The following is a 15,764-nucleotide window of genomic DNA, read 5'->3' on the forward strand; positions in this document are numbered from 1 at the left end:
AGCCAGTCATCCAAGTAAGGCTACAGATGACGGCCCTCCAAGTGGAGAAGGCCGGCCACCGCGTTCATCAAATTCTTGAAGACACAAGGGGCCTAGTTCAGGCAGCACCATGTACTGAAAGTCCTACGCCATAAACCTGAACCGCAGAAACCTCCGATGCAGTTGGTAGATGGGTGCATGCACGTACACATCCTTCAGGTCCAGGGAACACATCCCATCCCCTGCACACAGACTCGGCTGTGCACGGGGGAGCAATCATCCTGAAGCGTTCCAGCGGTAAAGACAGTTATAGAAATGACAGATCCAGGACTAACCTCAGGCCATCCTGGTTGATCTTGGGTACCGTAAAAATCCTGGAATAGTACCGGGAGCCCATCTTTGAAAGAGGAACCAGACCTATTTCCTACATCTCCAATATCGAAAGGACCTCCCGTAAAAGAGCCGGGGGGCCGATATGACGAAGAGGAGGAGAGGATGGTAGTGTGTGGAGAGAAGAGTGGTTCATAAATGTTTGATGGCTCCAGTCACATCTTCTGGGGGAACCTGCTCATCATGACTATACAATTGAGAGTAATAAGTGGCAAAGATGTTATTAATCCCCGATTGGGTCCTGCATACACTCTCAGTCTCCTCGCTTAGCATGGTGGTCCGGTGTCTAGGTGCTCCCTGCTTACTGAGCCACAATAAAAGCCTTCCCGGCCTATCCACCTCTGTATGCACTATGGTGATTCTTGTAACATAATCAAATTTGGATAACCTTTCCCATGTCTCTAGGCAGCGGTACCGGCCCTTTGCCAACATCTCTTCACTTGGGTGCAGACACGCATTTTCAGGCATCCAGGTCTTGGATTTCTTCCTCCATAGTTTCCAGTTCCGCCCTCAGCGTTCTGCGGATGCCCCCAGCGCTGTCTATAATTTCGCCCCTGACCACCACTTTCATGGTTTCCCCCTACAGTACCCAACTCATTTACGCTGCCGACATTATGTTCTAAAAATTCGAACAATGTCGTATGGGCTTGTCTTTACAAATCTGGTCAGTCAAGGCATCCGCAGGCATCCGCCACATCAGAATTGGGGGCTTAGGGCTCCCAAGATTCCAAGTGACCACCAGAGGAGAGTGGTCTGATATTGATCGGCACAAGTATTCTGCACCGCATATGTCAGCAATCTGACGCCACCCAACAAAGAATATCAATCCTGGTGTGCAAAGCATGCAGTGAAGAGTAGAAGGAGTAATCCCTACTCTCAGCATTCAATTCCTGCCAGGCATCTACTAAATCCAGGTTGGTCAGCGCCGAATTTAGAGTGACAGACGCTTGATGAAAATCCCCCAATTAGAGATTCACCCCCTGCTGAACCATTGACCATGATGATTGTAAAGACTGGAGGGGGATGTCTGTACTTCTGCTCTCTATATGGCAGAGGAGAGGCACAGAGGACCCCAGCCAAGATTTTCTATAGGGTAGCGCTGGTCAAGCAATCAAGGCCTAGCTTCTCAGGAGCTGGTGCAGGCTGGTTCTTAAGTACGGTTTAGTCCCCAAGCCCCCACAAAGGAATGTCCACACACTGTATTAGTTGAAACACAGTCTTTATATAATTAAGTTCAAGGTTATGTACACAATCATAATAACTCACTTTGTGCGCAATGAATCTACAATGGCAAATATATACAGTTCTAAGTGGTACCACAATTATTATAGATTCCTTTAAAGTGCATCAACTGTACTCTGGTTAAATGTCACACAAATCAATTAATAGAGGTAACCAACAATAGACATAGGAGGAAAGCAGTTGGTCAGAACAATTGGCAGAATACTGGCCCTGTTACCTAGACACAGTTCTGTGTGGAGATCCCCCCCACTGGGCAACCTGTAAATTAAAGATATATCACAAGCCCAGTTCATATATTGTTCTAGAAGTCTTATACCCTTCTAAAATAGTTCTACAACCTCAATATACCTGGAATAGCAGAGTTTGTCGTCGACAGATCCTTCATGAGCGGCTCCCTTTAAGGCAGGAGCCACGGATCGTCGAGATCCCACGAGGAAAAAGGGTTGAACAAAGACAGTGAGGTGGCAGCTTTGTTCCGAGCGGTGCTCGTCGACGACAGAGCCTTTGGCGTCCTGCAAGGAAGAGGCGTGCAGGGCACCTCGATGATGAAAGTTCAGGACCGCAAAGAGATTGTGAAGAACTGTGACCCAGCAAGGGCGTCGAGTCGTCCGGCGTCTCTATGGTCGTCAGGTGGCGGGAAACCCACCGGCGGATGCTCCTTGGTCCGTCTGCAGCCTCGACTTTCTCCGGCGGGACAAAGCGGTCGACGGTGCAGGCAAAAGCGCCCTTGGATCAAATGTTACTTAGGCAAAGGGAGTACAGCGGCTCCGGTCGGCAACGGTGTTGGACAACAGTGTCCGGGCGCTTCTCCTTGTGATTCCGTGGCGGTCCTCATCTCCGGTCGGCAGCCTGTCGTAGGTCTGTCTACCAGGGAGTTTTGGAAAGATCAGCTGGTGCGCGATGGTCCCTCGTAGCTCGACAAGAGGGCGCCTAACCAGGTCCTCTCTGGGTCAGTCCTTGGAGACACAGCAGCTTTCAGATATACGAAGTAGAGCAGCAGTAAGACTTCTCTTCCAGCAGGGCTTCAAGGTTAAGCTTCAGTTTCAACTCCAGTTTCTCTTCAGCTTCTGAACACGAATTCTAGCAGTGAGAGTCCCCCAGATATACTAGTTGATCTCCCATTCATTCTCCTGGGTCACACTCAGGCAACTAATTGGTCAGTAGGGCATTCATACAGGCAGGCAGCCAATCAGGTGCATAGCGCTTTCAGGCCATTCACTCCTCTCCAGACACTCAGAACAAGTTATGTGTATTGGGACAGGTACCCAGCCATTCAACACTACACAATGTATTCATACCAGTTTCGGGCAGGGCTGTCTCAGTCATTGTGTCAAACACCGGAAACTAGACATCCACAACAAGAAGTGCATATTCATCACACACTCCATTCACCCAGGTCCCACCCACAAGGTGCACCCACAACATACAGTCACTGGGAAGGCTCCAGCCAGTCTGGCCTGGACTTCACAACAACACCTTATATGGAACTTCCACCCAACAGCCAGTCAGGGGGAAGGGACAGAGCCAGGGCTACCCAGGACTTTGGGAAGACAAGGTAACAGGCAATAGAAAGCAAGAAACCACAGGGGCCATCTGGTTTCCTATCAGGAATCAACTGATTCCAATGGCAGGGCCTGGGTATCCCAAAAATGGCGGATACTCAGAGCACCTGTCAAATTCAGCATGGAGCTGTCAACAGCCCATACCCTGCCCTGTGGGCCACACACAGGTGCCCATAAACATACACTAGGGGCAAAGGGTTGTACCCCACCCCATGGGTGCCATAAGGGTATCCCATGGGTCTGTACACCAAACCAAAAACAGGAAGAACTGCACTGCTAGGAGTCCCAAATGGACTCCTGGGCATAAAACAATACAGAACACAAATGAAAAAGGACTACAGTACAAGGACAGGGAGGCCTTGTCCCTCCAATGCATTTCCAGCATCAAAATGATTATTTCAGTACAGCCGACTAAATACAAGAAGGCTAGGAAGAAGGAATCTCATTGTAAAAAAAGGCTATTAAGGAATGCAGGTACGTTAACCAGTTGGCTTGTCCGGTAGAAGGGCTCTGGTGTAGACAAAGGAATGGATGAGGACTCTAATTCAACTCCTGCGGCCTTGCGACAGATCAGCCAGTCACTGGTCCACTGTGAAAAGTCTTGCCCTCTGATACTGAGGATATGGCAAAGACACTGCACGCATTACAGCAAAATAAGAGGATCCCTTGTACCCAAGAGTGCTCGCCTCCTGCTTTGGACCCCAAAATCTTTACGATTGGTTTGGAGTCCCCAGACTTAATAAGAAAAGGATACACAAATTAGAATTCTTACGCCTCCCCCAAAAAAATCCAGCTTTAAAAGTACTAACTTCGAGTGACTTTGGTTTTGTGGAACCTATGGATAACAACAACTGGAACATCACCTGGGGGGCGTGGCTTGCAGTAGGTCAGCTTCTAGGGCTGCTCCCGCACGATCCTGCAAGATTCGACAAAATGGCAATCTTCAAGATGAACATATAGACTGCGAACGAGACAGAACATGAGTGAACCTCTCAGGAGTGCCCCGCTGGAAGGCGGAGAGCGAAGGCTTGTCTAACGACGTGAAATTAAGTGCGGAACAAAGGGTCCACCGACGGCGGCAGGAACTAAGATGGCGCTCACACAGCGTAGAGGACTACAGAAGTAGGTGGAAGGCTTGGAGGCCCCGGGAAGCCTGATGAACCCAGGTGAAGAAGTGAAAAGCCGACGAGAGATGTGGTAGCTGAAGCAGGCGATGGGACACAGTGCAGCGGAGGAGCGACGCCGGAGACCCAGTTCACCCAGCCGAGTGACAACACGAGGGGAGGGACTGCAGCGGACTACCCAAGACACATGGATACTTTAACTAGCATAAGGCAAGTGCTGCGAGAACCCTCCCACCCCGAGGCGCCCGATCCCCTACCAGGCTGAGACCGAACAGTAAGCCATATGCCGGTTCACCCGGCCAATGTAGTGTGAACACAGAGCCAATAGATGCACCTCCAGAGGCACGCAGAGGAGCCACGAGAGCTCTGCAGCATACTGCCTCTCCCCATCCAAAGCACCCGATACACATTCAAGGAGGAGCGGCCTGAAGAGGCGAATAGGGGAACCCGGCCGTACAGTGAAACTAAGGGAAAGGCCCCTGCCACATTGGTCCTGTAGCGGCTGAAAAAGGAGATATCAAGCTGCCTGAGGGTAGCAGCTGCAAGAGGGGCGAAAACACACGCCTGGGCTGTGTGATGAAACTACGGAAATGGTCCCTGCCACACTCGGCCTGCAGCGTCCGGATAAGGTAATAACAAGCTGCCCTATGGTAACAGCTGTGAGAGGGCTAATATGGGAATGTGGGCCAGGTGGTGAAACGGAGGGTGCAGCCCCTGCTATACTGGGTCCACAGCGGCCAGGAATGGAGGCCACTGACTGCCTGATGGTAGCAGCCACAAGAGGGGCGAATGTGCAAACCTGGGTCGAGCGGTGAAAAGTAAGGAACGACCCCTGCTGCACTTGAACCGAAGCAGCCAAAAAAGGACATAAGCCGGTCGCTGGATGCAGCCACACTAGAGCAACAAAACCTTTAACACTAACATTAACATATTTGGCAAAGATACGAGAGACAAGCCCTGGGACAGACAACCAGGGTGAGCAGCTCAAGGGCACAGGGCACTGTATACAGGGAAGCCACAGGAGCCCGAAGGCCTGCATCTGCACCCATCGAGGTTACCACACACGACGAGCCCGCCTAAAAGACAGCTGCAACGAGTACCATATTATATTGCCAGAGCTACGGTGCCCTGAACAATATATAATGGGTAGCTCTCACAGAAGCGTCAATGAAGCAGAAAGCATCTGTGTTCATCAGGGGGGGAGGTAAGCGGACTGAATGCCTCCCAAGTCGGCAAAAACAAAAGCAAACCAACCAACCTTGGACGGCTTTGCCAGGACCAAGCAGCAGGCATCCGGTGGAGGGATGGAACCAGCGTAGGAGAAAGAAGGGAGCGCCATGGAGGTGCACAACCAAGTGATGCTGGCAATAGCAGATTTAAAGGCATCACTGGGGACACAGATTGAAGCGGTGCAAATAGATGTTGGATTGTTGCGCCAGAACGTGCGCAGCTTGGCAGAGCGCACTACCATGCTAGAGACAGAAGTGAAAAAGAAATCAGGCACGCTCCGAGACACGAATGTGGATGACTACGTTCTTCAGCAAAAGGTGAGCCTTCTCGAGAACATAGTGGAAGCGGCAGAGCGGCGGACCCGGAGAAATAATATCCGCATGGAGGACCTGCCTGAAGGGGAAGAAGGCGCAGATCTGACAATGTATATATAAAACATTCTACTCCATGAAATTGGGCCAGGAAACCTCACACAGGCTTTTACAATCTAGAGGGTGCATAGAGCGCTAACTAGGCGACCCCTCCCCCCGGAGCACCACCGGACCGATTATCGCCAAAGTCAGGAAATATCAGGACAGTGAGAAAATATTGCCCTATCCCAGGTAAGGTGGGGAACTGAAGAGCCTTGGCAGTCCTGGCGGTCTACCCTGATTATACGTTCCAAGTGCAGAAGAACCGGGCACAGTTTTCAGCAACTATGGTTAGGCTCCGGTCAGCTGGACTGAAATACATGCTGACCTACCCAGCATGACTTAAAATCATATACAAAAATAAGACCTGGTTCTTCGACCTCCCGGGGAATGTGCAAGCATAGATGGACAGAGAGGATATGCCTCTGTGAAAAGGACGGAGATGACAACCGGGGAAGACGCAAAGGAAGCCCTACCCAGCCTGAGGCCAAGAATAACTAAGGTACTGCATGCACTGTACAGCTGGGTGCCCTGGAGGAACCGCAATTAAAACAAACATCCTGGGACCAAAGGGCTTTATTTTGGATAGGGAACAAGCCTTCCGAGAACAAGTTCTAGATGCTTGTAATTGTTTTTTCTTTATATATGGCGGGGTTCATCATTGGTCAATGCTTTATAACAAGGAAGAGGAGACCATGCTTACAGCTGCGACCGCCACACCCTCCAAGTTCGATTTTTGAGGGCACTTGTTTTTGTGCCCATCCATTGTGCACCAGGCAGACAGGTCTGCTTGGGACGAATGCGGGAAGCGGACATGCCTGAGCAAGGGTAGCAAAGCTGGGCAGTTGTTTCTAGTTGGGGAAGTTCAGAGGGGAAAGGGTTTGCCTGCATTTATGTTGAGAGAATAGCAGCACAACATTCCGGATTGGAGCACCACATGTAAGGAGGGGGAAACCTGTTGCTGTGTTAGAGATGGTCGGTTGATTAGATGGGGTCAGATGCAAATGGTGGGAATAGCAAGCGTTCTTACCTGGAATGTAAGGGGCTTGAATACTTTTATAAAGAGAAATAGGGTATACTCGTACCTCAAGAGATGTAAAGTGGTCATTGCCATGCTGCAGGAAACACACCTCACGACCGGAAAACAAACATTATTAGTGGGTAAATGGAAGGGGCAAGTATTCGGTTCCCCGTATTCCGCCTATGCTAGCGGAGTCTTGATATGGATTGCGGCCTCCATACCCTTCAAGGTTACTCACATTAAAACAGACGATGAGAGTAGAATGTTGCAAGTGCAAGGCCTCCCCGAACAAGTAGATACATGTCTGGTCAACACGTATGCCCCCAATCTCAGCGCTGCTACGTTTTTCAGGACCTATACCCCGATTACGCCCCTATCAGGATAGTAATATGATATGGGGAGGTGACTAAGTGCACACTAAACCCAATCCTGTATAGATCAGACTCCAAATATATTAAACCAGATCGGCCTGCCAGGACATTACAGACGCTCCTGGATTCCTTTGCATTGGAAGATGCCTGGAGAGCTCTCCACCGAGACACCAGACACTAGTCACACTGATAATTTATCACAGTTCAAAAGAAAGTGTAATATTTTCCAAATGTTGTTAATACACAATTCTTTAAGAATTCTCCAGTTACAACTTTTCATTTGGTATGTTTGTCAGGATGCTTTCTCTGTGTTGGTGCTTCTATTTTCAACAACCACGCTTCTACTGTTGGTATTATGAAAACAGTCTCCTTTGTCATACAGTACGTTACTGCTTCAAACAACTTCAATGTAACATCTGTTGACAGCTTAATATGCCACCACAGTTCAAGGGTTAATACCTCTTTTTCAGCACGGATGAATTATTTGCTAGATTTTGACAAAACACATCAACCTCTTCAGGTAGGCAAGGCACTCTTCCTTTTAATAAACTTTTTAAAAGGGGCAGCCTCTGTCTGTTTGACTACCACAACAACCTGCTTATGCCCATAAGACTCTCTCCCTTCTAGGTTCAGTCTTTCGCACCACAGGTTGTATTTTACTACAAAGTGTTCTTCACAAGAATTTGGTTCCCCTTGCCCAGCTTCATTCCCACCTGTCTGCCAGTGATCAGCACAAGTAATTACCCAGAAGCTTATGTGCCACTCTCTCAGCTTCAGGTAACAATGGTGTATTTGCTTCTTATGCCACTTGACTTAACAACTTCAGAGTGCAGTTAGATGGCATTTAACTCTTGGCAAGACTGGTTTCATGATGGAAAAGGTGATTGCCTATTAGCGTGGGTAATGCTTGTTCTACTACTTCTTTAAAATGGAACAAATGTCACTTCTGGATACAGTATAGAGTTCAGTCTCTTGAGGGAAAACACAATTTTTCAAGTAGATTTTAAGGTTTAATGTTCAACAAAGAATTATATTCCCATGTAACGGTAAAGGATGAGTTTCTGACTACCTTTGGGAATTATAATTAGGCACACGGAACTTCCTTTTGAAGTAGTTTTCATTCTCTTTTAACTTGTAACTCGTATACGGACAATGTTCGATATTCAGTAATGGTTTAAGAAGCGTTCCCCTTGCATTAATTGGGGAAAGTGACCACTCTGTTATACAGCAACCGATTTTAGATTCATCAACAATGGTTTTCAATTACTTTAGCTTCTCGCGTGAATAGTGATTTTCAACAGTATGCGCGAGTGCCACAATTCCATTGTTAGTAAGACATCTGATAAAACTAACAGCTTTTACTCGCATTGAACAACAAACAAGTCCGTTAGGAGCTGGTTACAGTTAACAGCAAGGCTTGTGCTGTGTATTTGAACGCTGTGCTTCACTCACCGGCTTCAGTGACACTGATTTTGTTGCGGGTTGTACTGCTTCCCCAACTTCCTCTGCCTCGCCTACTACTTCTGGCTCACTGGGGACTCACGCCCTTCTGCAGCAAGGGTGTCTTCGGTCAGGCCACTATATTTAGGAGTTACTTTTTCTCCCGAGACCCTCGGCTTGTCTTCTGCTTCTAGCCTTAGTCTCCTGCACTTCCACTGCTCTGCAATCACTAAAACACATCTCACATGAGGAAAACCCAGCCTCCTGCAAGTCTCCTGCTGCAAAGCCTCTGTATTTAAGAGTTTGGGAGAAGAGGACTATCGCATAGCTTGTAGGTGAAATCTGCTGTCGCCACGCTCGGGAGTCCTATCTACTCCTCCACTTTCTTGTGATTTGCCAGCCTCGTGCTTCTCCACTGCTACTGCTGCCAGCCTTCCAGCTCTCTTTCCAGCTCCTTCTACTACTCCTTTGCTGCTAGGGCATTTTACGACTCACAGGTTTGAAAATAGGCTTCAGGTTTGGGTCATTAGCTTTAATTGTCCGACTACTGCAATGGCTACTACGGTTTCTTGCCGGACTACTACATTTACATGCCTCTTCTGCACGCTAACTAATCTCAATATCTCTACAATTCTGTGACTTGTAGTTTCTTCCACAAAAAGTTAGGTTTTTCAACTTCTACATTATTTATAAGGTTAGATTTCATTCCCTTAAGGCTTTTAACAAAGGGGCTATGAGAATTAGTTATTACAGAGGAAGATGGTTTAGGGAAGACCACATTTCCATAGTCCTTTACATTGTACCCTTGGGTTTGAAACAGGTGCTTAGCCTGGGATACCAAAAGGGATCTTTCTTTCAGTAAAGTTTGTTCTGATTTTATAACTGTAGGGTTCACAACCTTAGATCTCGTATGAGGTTGAGAGCCATTAAAATGACATAAGCCATAACCTCTTTAGGTACAGTGGTAAGAATATTCCTGTCAGAGGAAAAATACTGTGTCTCCTCCCACAGAATCTCCTCACCACCCTGGACCCTATCTCCTCCCAGGTGATACTCCCGCAGTACACCACCACCAGGGTTGGGATCAGGAAACGTGTGGCTTCCCCCTGGCCACCTGGGAGGAGAATTTAGGAAGCATTTCAGTGAGGGATCCGCAGGATTCTTCACAAAGGGGAGTAAATGAATGGAACAGACAACTATGACAGATTGAGGCGACAAAGCAGTACATTGATTAAAAAAGAAAGTCTGAGACACACTGGTGAAAAAAAGCAAACGTAAAGCTTGAAATGGGCAAAATGGGTGAACTTGGCAATATGCACGTGTCACTAGTTGTAGATCACAATGAGAAAATTATACTTAAGAACACAGTAGGATAAAAAGGAAAATTGTGGATGTGTATTACATAAGCAGCATACAATAAAGTTTATGGTTTGTTAATCTATCGAAAACCAATAAAGTTTAAAAAAAAAAAAAAAGAACACAGTAGGAAGCATGTGGGGAATTTCATAAAATATAATTAAAGAGTTTTTTGTGATCATTTTATTTATATATTTTCAAATCGTTACAAGTTGAAAAGAGTTTGTTTATTTAGTTTGAACCGCAACACAGTCAATACAGAGTTTAAGGCGTACCTTTAAAGAAAGCAAAACCTGTTTGAATCTATATTAAAACGCTTAACACATGGCATACTACTTCATAATAAAACATTTCATTTTGGATCCAAATCATAATAAACTGCTATTGCTTTTGACTTTGGCAAATTACTGCCATTTAGGAGGGGGTTTTGGCTAGAATTTGATGCTAAGCTCGAGATCATCACCAATCGGAAGCGCATTTGGAGAAGAACCACTGCTCTTGGGCATGTTAGGCAGCTAGTCGGCTACCACGAGGTTATGAAGGTGAGTTGCATACATTTAATATGGAAGGGGATGCTTCGCAACCCTTTATTAATTAGCATGCATGTGGAACTATCACACATTTCTTCCTTGGTGGATCATGGAGTTTGGAAGTGTAAGAAAAAGGTACACACTTTGAAAGGAATAAAAGAGGCACATGCTAGTAGGCTGCTCCATGGGGGAATGAACAGTGACTTACATTTTACTTATTATTCCACAGTCAATCAGTGTAGAGTGAGGCGTATTTGCCCACTTGTACTCATGTGGGAGGGAAGCCTATTGCTTTCATGCATGCTGCAAACCTTTCAGTTGAGTGGCAGAGATTCCAAAATAAAAAGATACCAATAGAGTACTGCCATGCATAAAGGAGAATGATCACACCTGAGACAATGAAATAATGCACATACATAATATAGACATTGCTTTTAAATGTCAACATATGGTGTTATGCTTAGCACATAATTTCTTACCTTACGATGGGCAATTTAGTAAATGGAACAGGTGGCAAGATTAAGCCATCAGGGAGCGTGATGACCTCCATGGTGCCAGGACATTTAGAAGTATAATTCTCCAAGCTCTGGGTCACATCTTTCTTTTCTAAAGAAAAAAGAAAACAACAAAAATTTAAAGAATGAATAATATTTGTATATGTCCAGCAACATTAAAGACTATTCAAAATATGCATGTTGCTGCACCAAAAAAAGGCCTTAGAAGATCAAACTCATACTGGATGTTATGTTAATAGGCTTTTATACTACGCCAAACCGGCACCATAGACGTATCACCACCTAGGCTTGTCCGTAGGGTGTCATTTTGTACACAATGTAATCTTGGTTGTGTGATGGGCTTGAGCGTGTGCTCGGTAATCCTGGAAAGTTTGTGGCTTATTTGCCTGGGAGTTGCTATACTTTGTACCCCAGGGTCAAACTCAGGAATCAATTCTGCGACTGCCAAGAGCGGCATAATAAAGGATAGACTGTGTATACAGATATAATTAAAGGATTACTTTTTTTTTTTTACTCCAAGCCATATTAATCTACAACAAATGTGAAATTCTCCTTTAAGGTTATTATATGAAGTCAACAAATTTATGTTATTTTAATTACACCAAATGTACTGAAGTTCTTGGGTAAGCCCCTGATTTCTGGCACCCGACTGGGCCAAGGGACAGTGCCCAGGCCAGTTGGATAGGGTCGGATGCTCAACCTGTAAAATAAAATTGCTGTTAACAGGAGATAGGATACACCCTGAGTAAATATATGGACACAGACACCAAGGTGGATTGTAAGACCCCTCTTCATTTATAAAAACACAAATCTTATTCTAAACATTCCTATCCCTCTACATTTTCCCTGGCGCTGGTTCCCTATAAAACATGGCTCTGCCCCATCGACTTCCCCTTACTTGGAGAGGTTACAGGGAGAAAATGGTTGAGGACAGACCCCTGTCCAATACCTAGTACCGCTCACTGAAGCATGAGGCTAGACGATGGCCTCAATGTGTCAAACCACCCCATATATTCTTACACAATCTTACACCAGGGTACTAAGCCCCTCTACTCCCTTTTACATTCCATACATATAACCTATATAACATTTCCTACTTAATGTTTCCTATTCTATACACTAAACATTATCATAACTATAAACACATATACAAATTCCAAAGAAAACATACAACACATATTACATTATGTCACAATGGGAGTGACTGCTGCATGTCACCCCCTTACAGTCCCTTCATGGGTCTGTCCTTGATGTGGCTGGATGGTGGGCTTGTCCCTTCATGGTGTTGGGGCCACCTCAATTCGACATGCTCGGCTTGTGCTTATAGTCTTTGGGTGGCCCCCTGCCAGAGTGGATGTCCAGCCTGTCACACCACTGTGACCTGGGACTCATCCATCCGTTTATGGTGGGCCCCATAACCTGAGGGGGGCCACACGAAATCAGTGCCATGCCAGCTGTGCCATTTTGTCTTCAGGCAGCATTCCTATTGCCATGGGGATGCTGCCATGTTCACAGCTGCGGACATGGCACCGCCTTCATCATCAGGGCCCATATGCATTGTGTCTGACATGGGGGCACGGTTCTTCTGGGAGCTATGGGTTGCATGCCAGAACTCACAGCTTCACCCAGGCAGTCCAAGACTTCTCTTCACTGCTCCACCTTCTATGGCAGAACAGGCTTCTCCGCTCTTCACCTCCCACATCACCTAGCATGCGCTGCCCGGGAGTACTACTAAATAGAGCTTGCCCGGCCTGCCATGAGGTGGGGTGGCACGGGGCACAGCCGGGTTGTCAGATTCTGGCTGCCCTCTCTGCGGCCCAGACTGGGCACCTTGTTTGTTCTAATGCCCAGCAGCACTGCACACACTGTTTGGGCCCTTTACTATGCATCGCCCTGTCCGGTCTGACAACTGCCACAACCCAGTGTACATAGCCCAGGCCCAGGGTTACCAAACTGCGTTACCCAGCAAACGCGGGACAGCTGGGAAAGGTTCACCAGCCCTGGAAGGGCCCTTGTGGTTGCACCCACTAACCAGGGAGTTGTTTCTTCTTCCTTCAATTTTTTCTCTCCCGCTCAGGTGTCTTCATTTCTTCTTTTATCTCCAACCGTTCCCCAGCAGTTCTCTTTTTCGAACCCAAAGATTCTTTTCTCCTTGCCCAGTCCCTTCTTGAGCATGGAAGTTCTGTCCCTTTCTTTCTTCCTTTTAATTATGTTAACAATCCATCCATTCATATGGTGGGCTGAATGGATTAGTCCATAACACTAAAACAAGCTACATGTAGTAAAGCATTTTATCCAACGACCTGGTGTCGGTCTTTGTTTCTAGTTTTCCCATAGAGGGCAACTATGCCTGCTAGCCGGGCCGTATTTGCGCTGCAGGCTACACTTCGATATGGGTAAAACATGGAGTGGAAAATATGGTAAATTTCATGACTTTCCCTAGTAATCTGCAAAACCCTAGAATACCACATTTCTCCAAGTTAAGGAGCATTCTCAGCTCTTTGCCTATGCTTCCTGACTTTCCCATAGCCTCTCATTCCACCCTGCCGGCAGCCAGAACAGACCACACAGATCAAACGCTGTGACCCTCTAGGTGATAAGAGGATGGTGTGAGGGGTCACAAATGTGAGACGGACAAAAAGGTACAGTTTTCTCAATGTTCACCATTTTATTAAATAGAAAAGGGGTGGGATAATCGCCCATCTTTCCCTATCCGAAAGAGAATGTCCATACCTAGCAAACTAAACTAAAGAAAGAACACCCAGTGTCCAAAAAGTCTCTGACCCTCACACTGACATACAACAAAAACAAACAAGGAATTTTTGGCTATCTTAAGTTTGACAAACCAGAATGAAAGTTCAAACTTGGAGATTTGAGCAAATACTCATTGTGACCAGGGTTGAACTCCCTTCCCTTGGTTCAAATTCAGGAATATCCATGACAAAGTTCAGATTCAACCAGGTTTGATTCAGTTTAATACAAAAAGTAGTTTCGTTCAACTACATCCTTTTACTAAATGATGCAAATGTCTCTTTCATAAACTCTTGTTAAAAAAAAAATCAAACAGTTGTTCTTCACAGTATCCTTCTTGATAAAGCAAAATGTCTCTTCCACTAAACACAAGTTCATAAACCAAGGCAATTGATTTCTTTAAAGTTGGAACAAGTTATTTACCTGTAACTGTTGTTCTCTAGCATGGGTCTGGCATGGATTCACATGCTCATGAATATTCCCCCGTCGTCAGGCCGGGAATCCTCGGTAAAGAAAAAAATCAGTATCAGTTTCGTTTCTGATCTGTCTTTCTTAGTAGTAACCAATCACTGATCTCTGGGCCATACTGCCCCCAGCCAATGACTGCCCTCTCTCTAAGCCCCTCCCCTGGCAGCCATCCTCAGATTTGGTAGCACATAAAGTGGCAGTATGATCAAGTGAAGAGCCGCAGTGGGGTAGGAGGGAGGGTTCGCATGTGAATCCATGCCAGACCCATGCTGGAGAACAACAGTTACAGGTAAGTAACTTGTTCCTTCTCCTGCATGGGGTCTGGCATGGATTCACATGCTTATGAATATAAGAATACATAGCAGTACACACATGCACAACCACGGGAGGTGGCAAAGGCTCAACATTAAGCATTACATAAACTCAACTTTAAGCACTCTTACCTCCTCACCAGGCCCACCTTCAGGCGAACAGGTTGCGCAGCACTGCTTGGCCGACTCTGGACTCCTCCCTGGAATCCCGGTCGATGCAGTAGAATCTCGTGAAGGTGTGCGTCGACCTGCACGTAGCAGCCCTGCAGATGTCCAGCAGGGGCACACCAGACAAGAACGCTGTGGTAGCAGCGATCGCTCTGGTCGAATGGGCTCTCGGACGGCCAGGCAACGGTCGGTTTGCCAACCGGTGACAGTGCATGATGCAGCCGGAGAGCCATCTGGAAATGGAAGCCTTCGAGAGAGCCTTCCCTTGGTTCACAGGTCCAACGTTCACAAATAGCTGTGACGTCTTCCGAAAACTCTTCGTGCGGTCCACGTAGAACTTCAGCACTCTAGCCACATCCAGCGAGTGCCAAGTCCTCTCGGCTGGAGACGAAGGCGACGGGAAGAAAACTGGTAACACCAAGAGCTCGTTGAGGTGGAAGTCCGACGGCACCTTGGGCATAAAGGAGTGTTGCGTCCTCAGCACCACCCTTGTGTCGTGAAAAGCCAAGTATGGAGGCTTGCAGGATAGGGTCTGGATCCCTCCCACTCGTCGTGCGGAGGTGATGGCCACAAGAAATGCCGTCTTCCACGACAGGAACTTCAACGGCGCCGAATGCAGAGGCTCGAATGGCGCCCCATGAGCCTAGACAGCACCACGTTGAGTTCTGACGCCGGGGCAGGAGCCTTCACCGGCGGGAACGATCGGACAGTCCCTTCATAAATTCCTTCACCAGGCGATGAGACTGTAACGCTCACCTGATTCTCGCAGAGGCGCCGGTCTTGACTAGGCGACTACCGTATCTTCAAAGGTGATGTGTAGCACCCGGTTGGCTCTTTGGGCTGGACCTCTGTGCACTGTATGCCTGACGTGTAGAGTAAGATGTCTTAGGTAAGTG

General features: G+C 47.0%; 1 protein-coding gene across 2 annotated transcripts in view; it reads right to left on the reverse strand.

Annotated features, from left to right (window-relative positions):
- The window catches only part of TRAPPC9 (trafficking protein particle complex subunit 9), a 3,490,818-nt gene that overhangs the window by 2,876,761 nt on the left and 598,293 nt on the right, over positions 1-15,764 (reverse strand). For both annotated transcript variants that reach the window (XM_069621680.1, XM_069621681.1), the window contains exon 10: positions 11,135-11,261. In XM_069621680.1, the coding sequence (XP_069477781.1) occupies positions 11,135-11,261 (127 nt within the window). The remainder of the gene's footprint in view (positions 1-11,134; positions 11,262-15,764) is intronic.

This window comes from Ambystoma mexicanum, chromosome 5q, assembly GCF_040938575.1.
Source record: "Ambystoma mexicanum isolate Mex_15411 chromosome 5q, UKY_AmexF1_1, whole genome shotgun sequence".
In the NCBI taxonomy this organism is placed as follows: Eukaryota; Metazoa; Chordata; class Amphibia; order Caudata; family Ambystomatidae; genus Ambystoma; species Ambystoma mexicanum.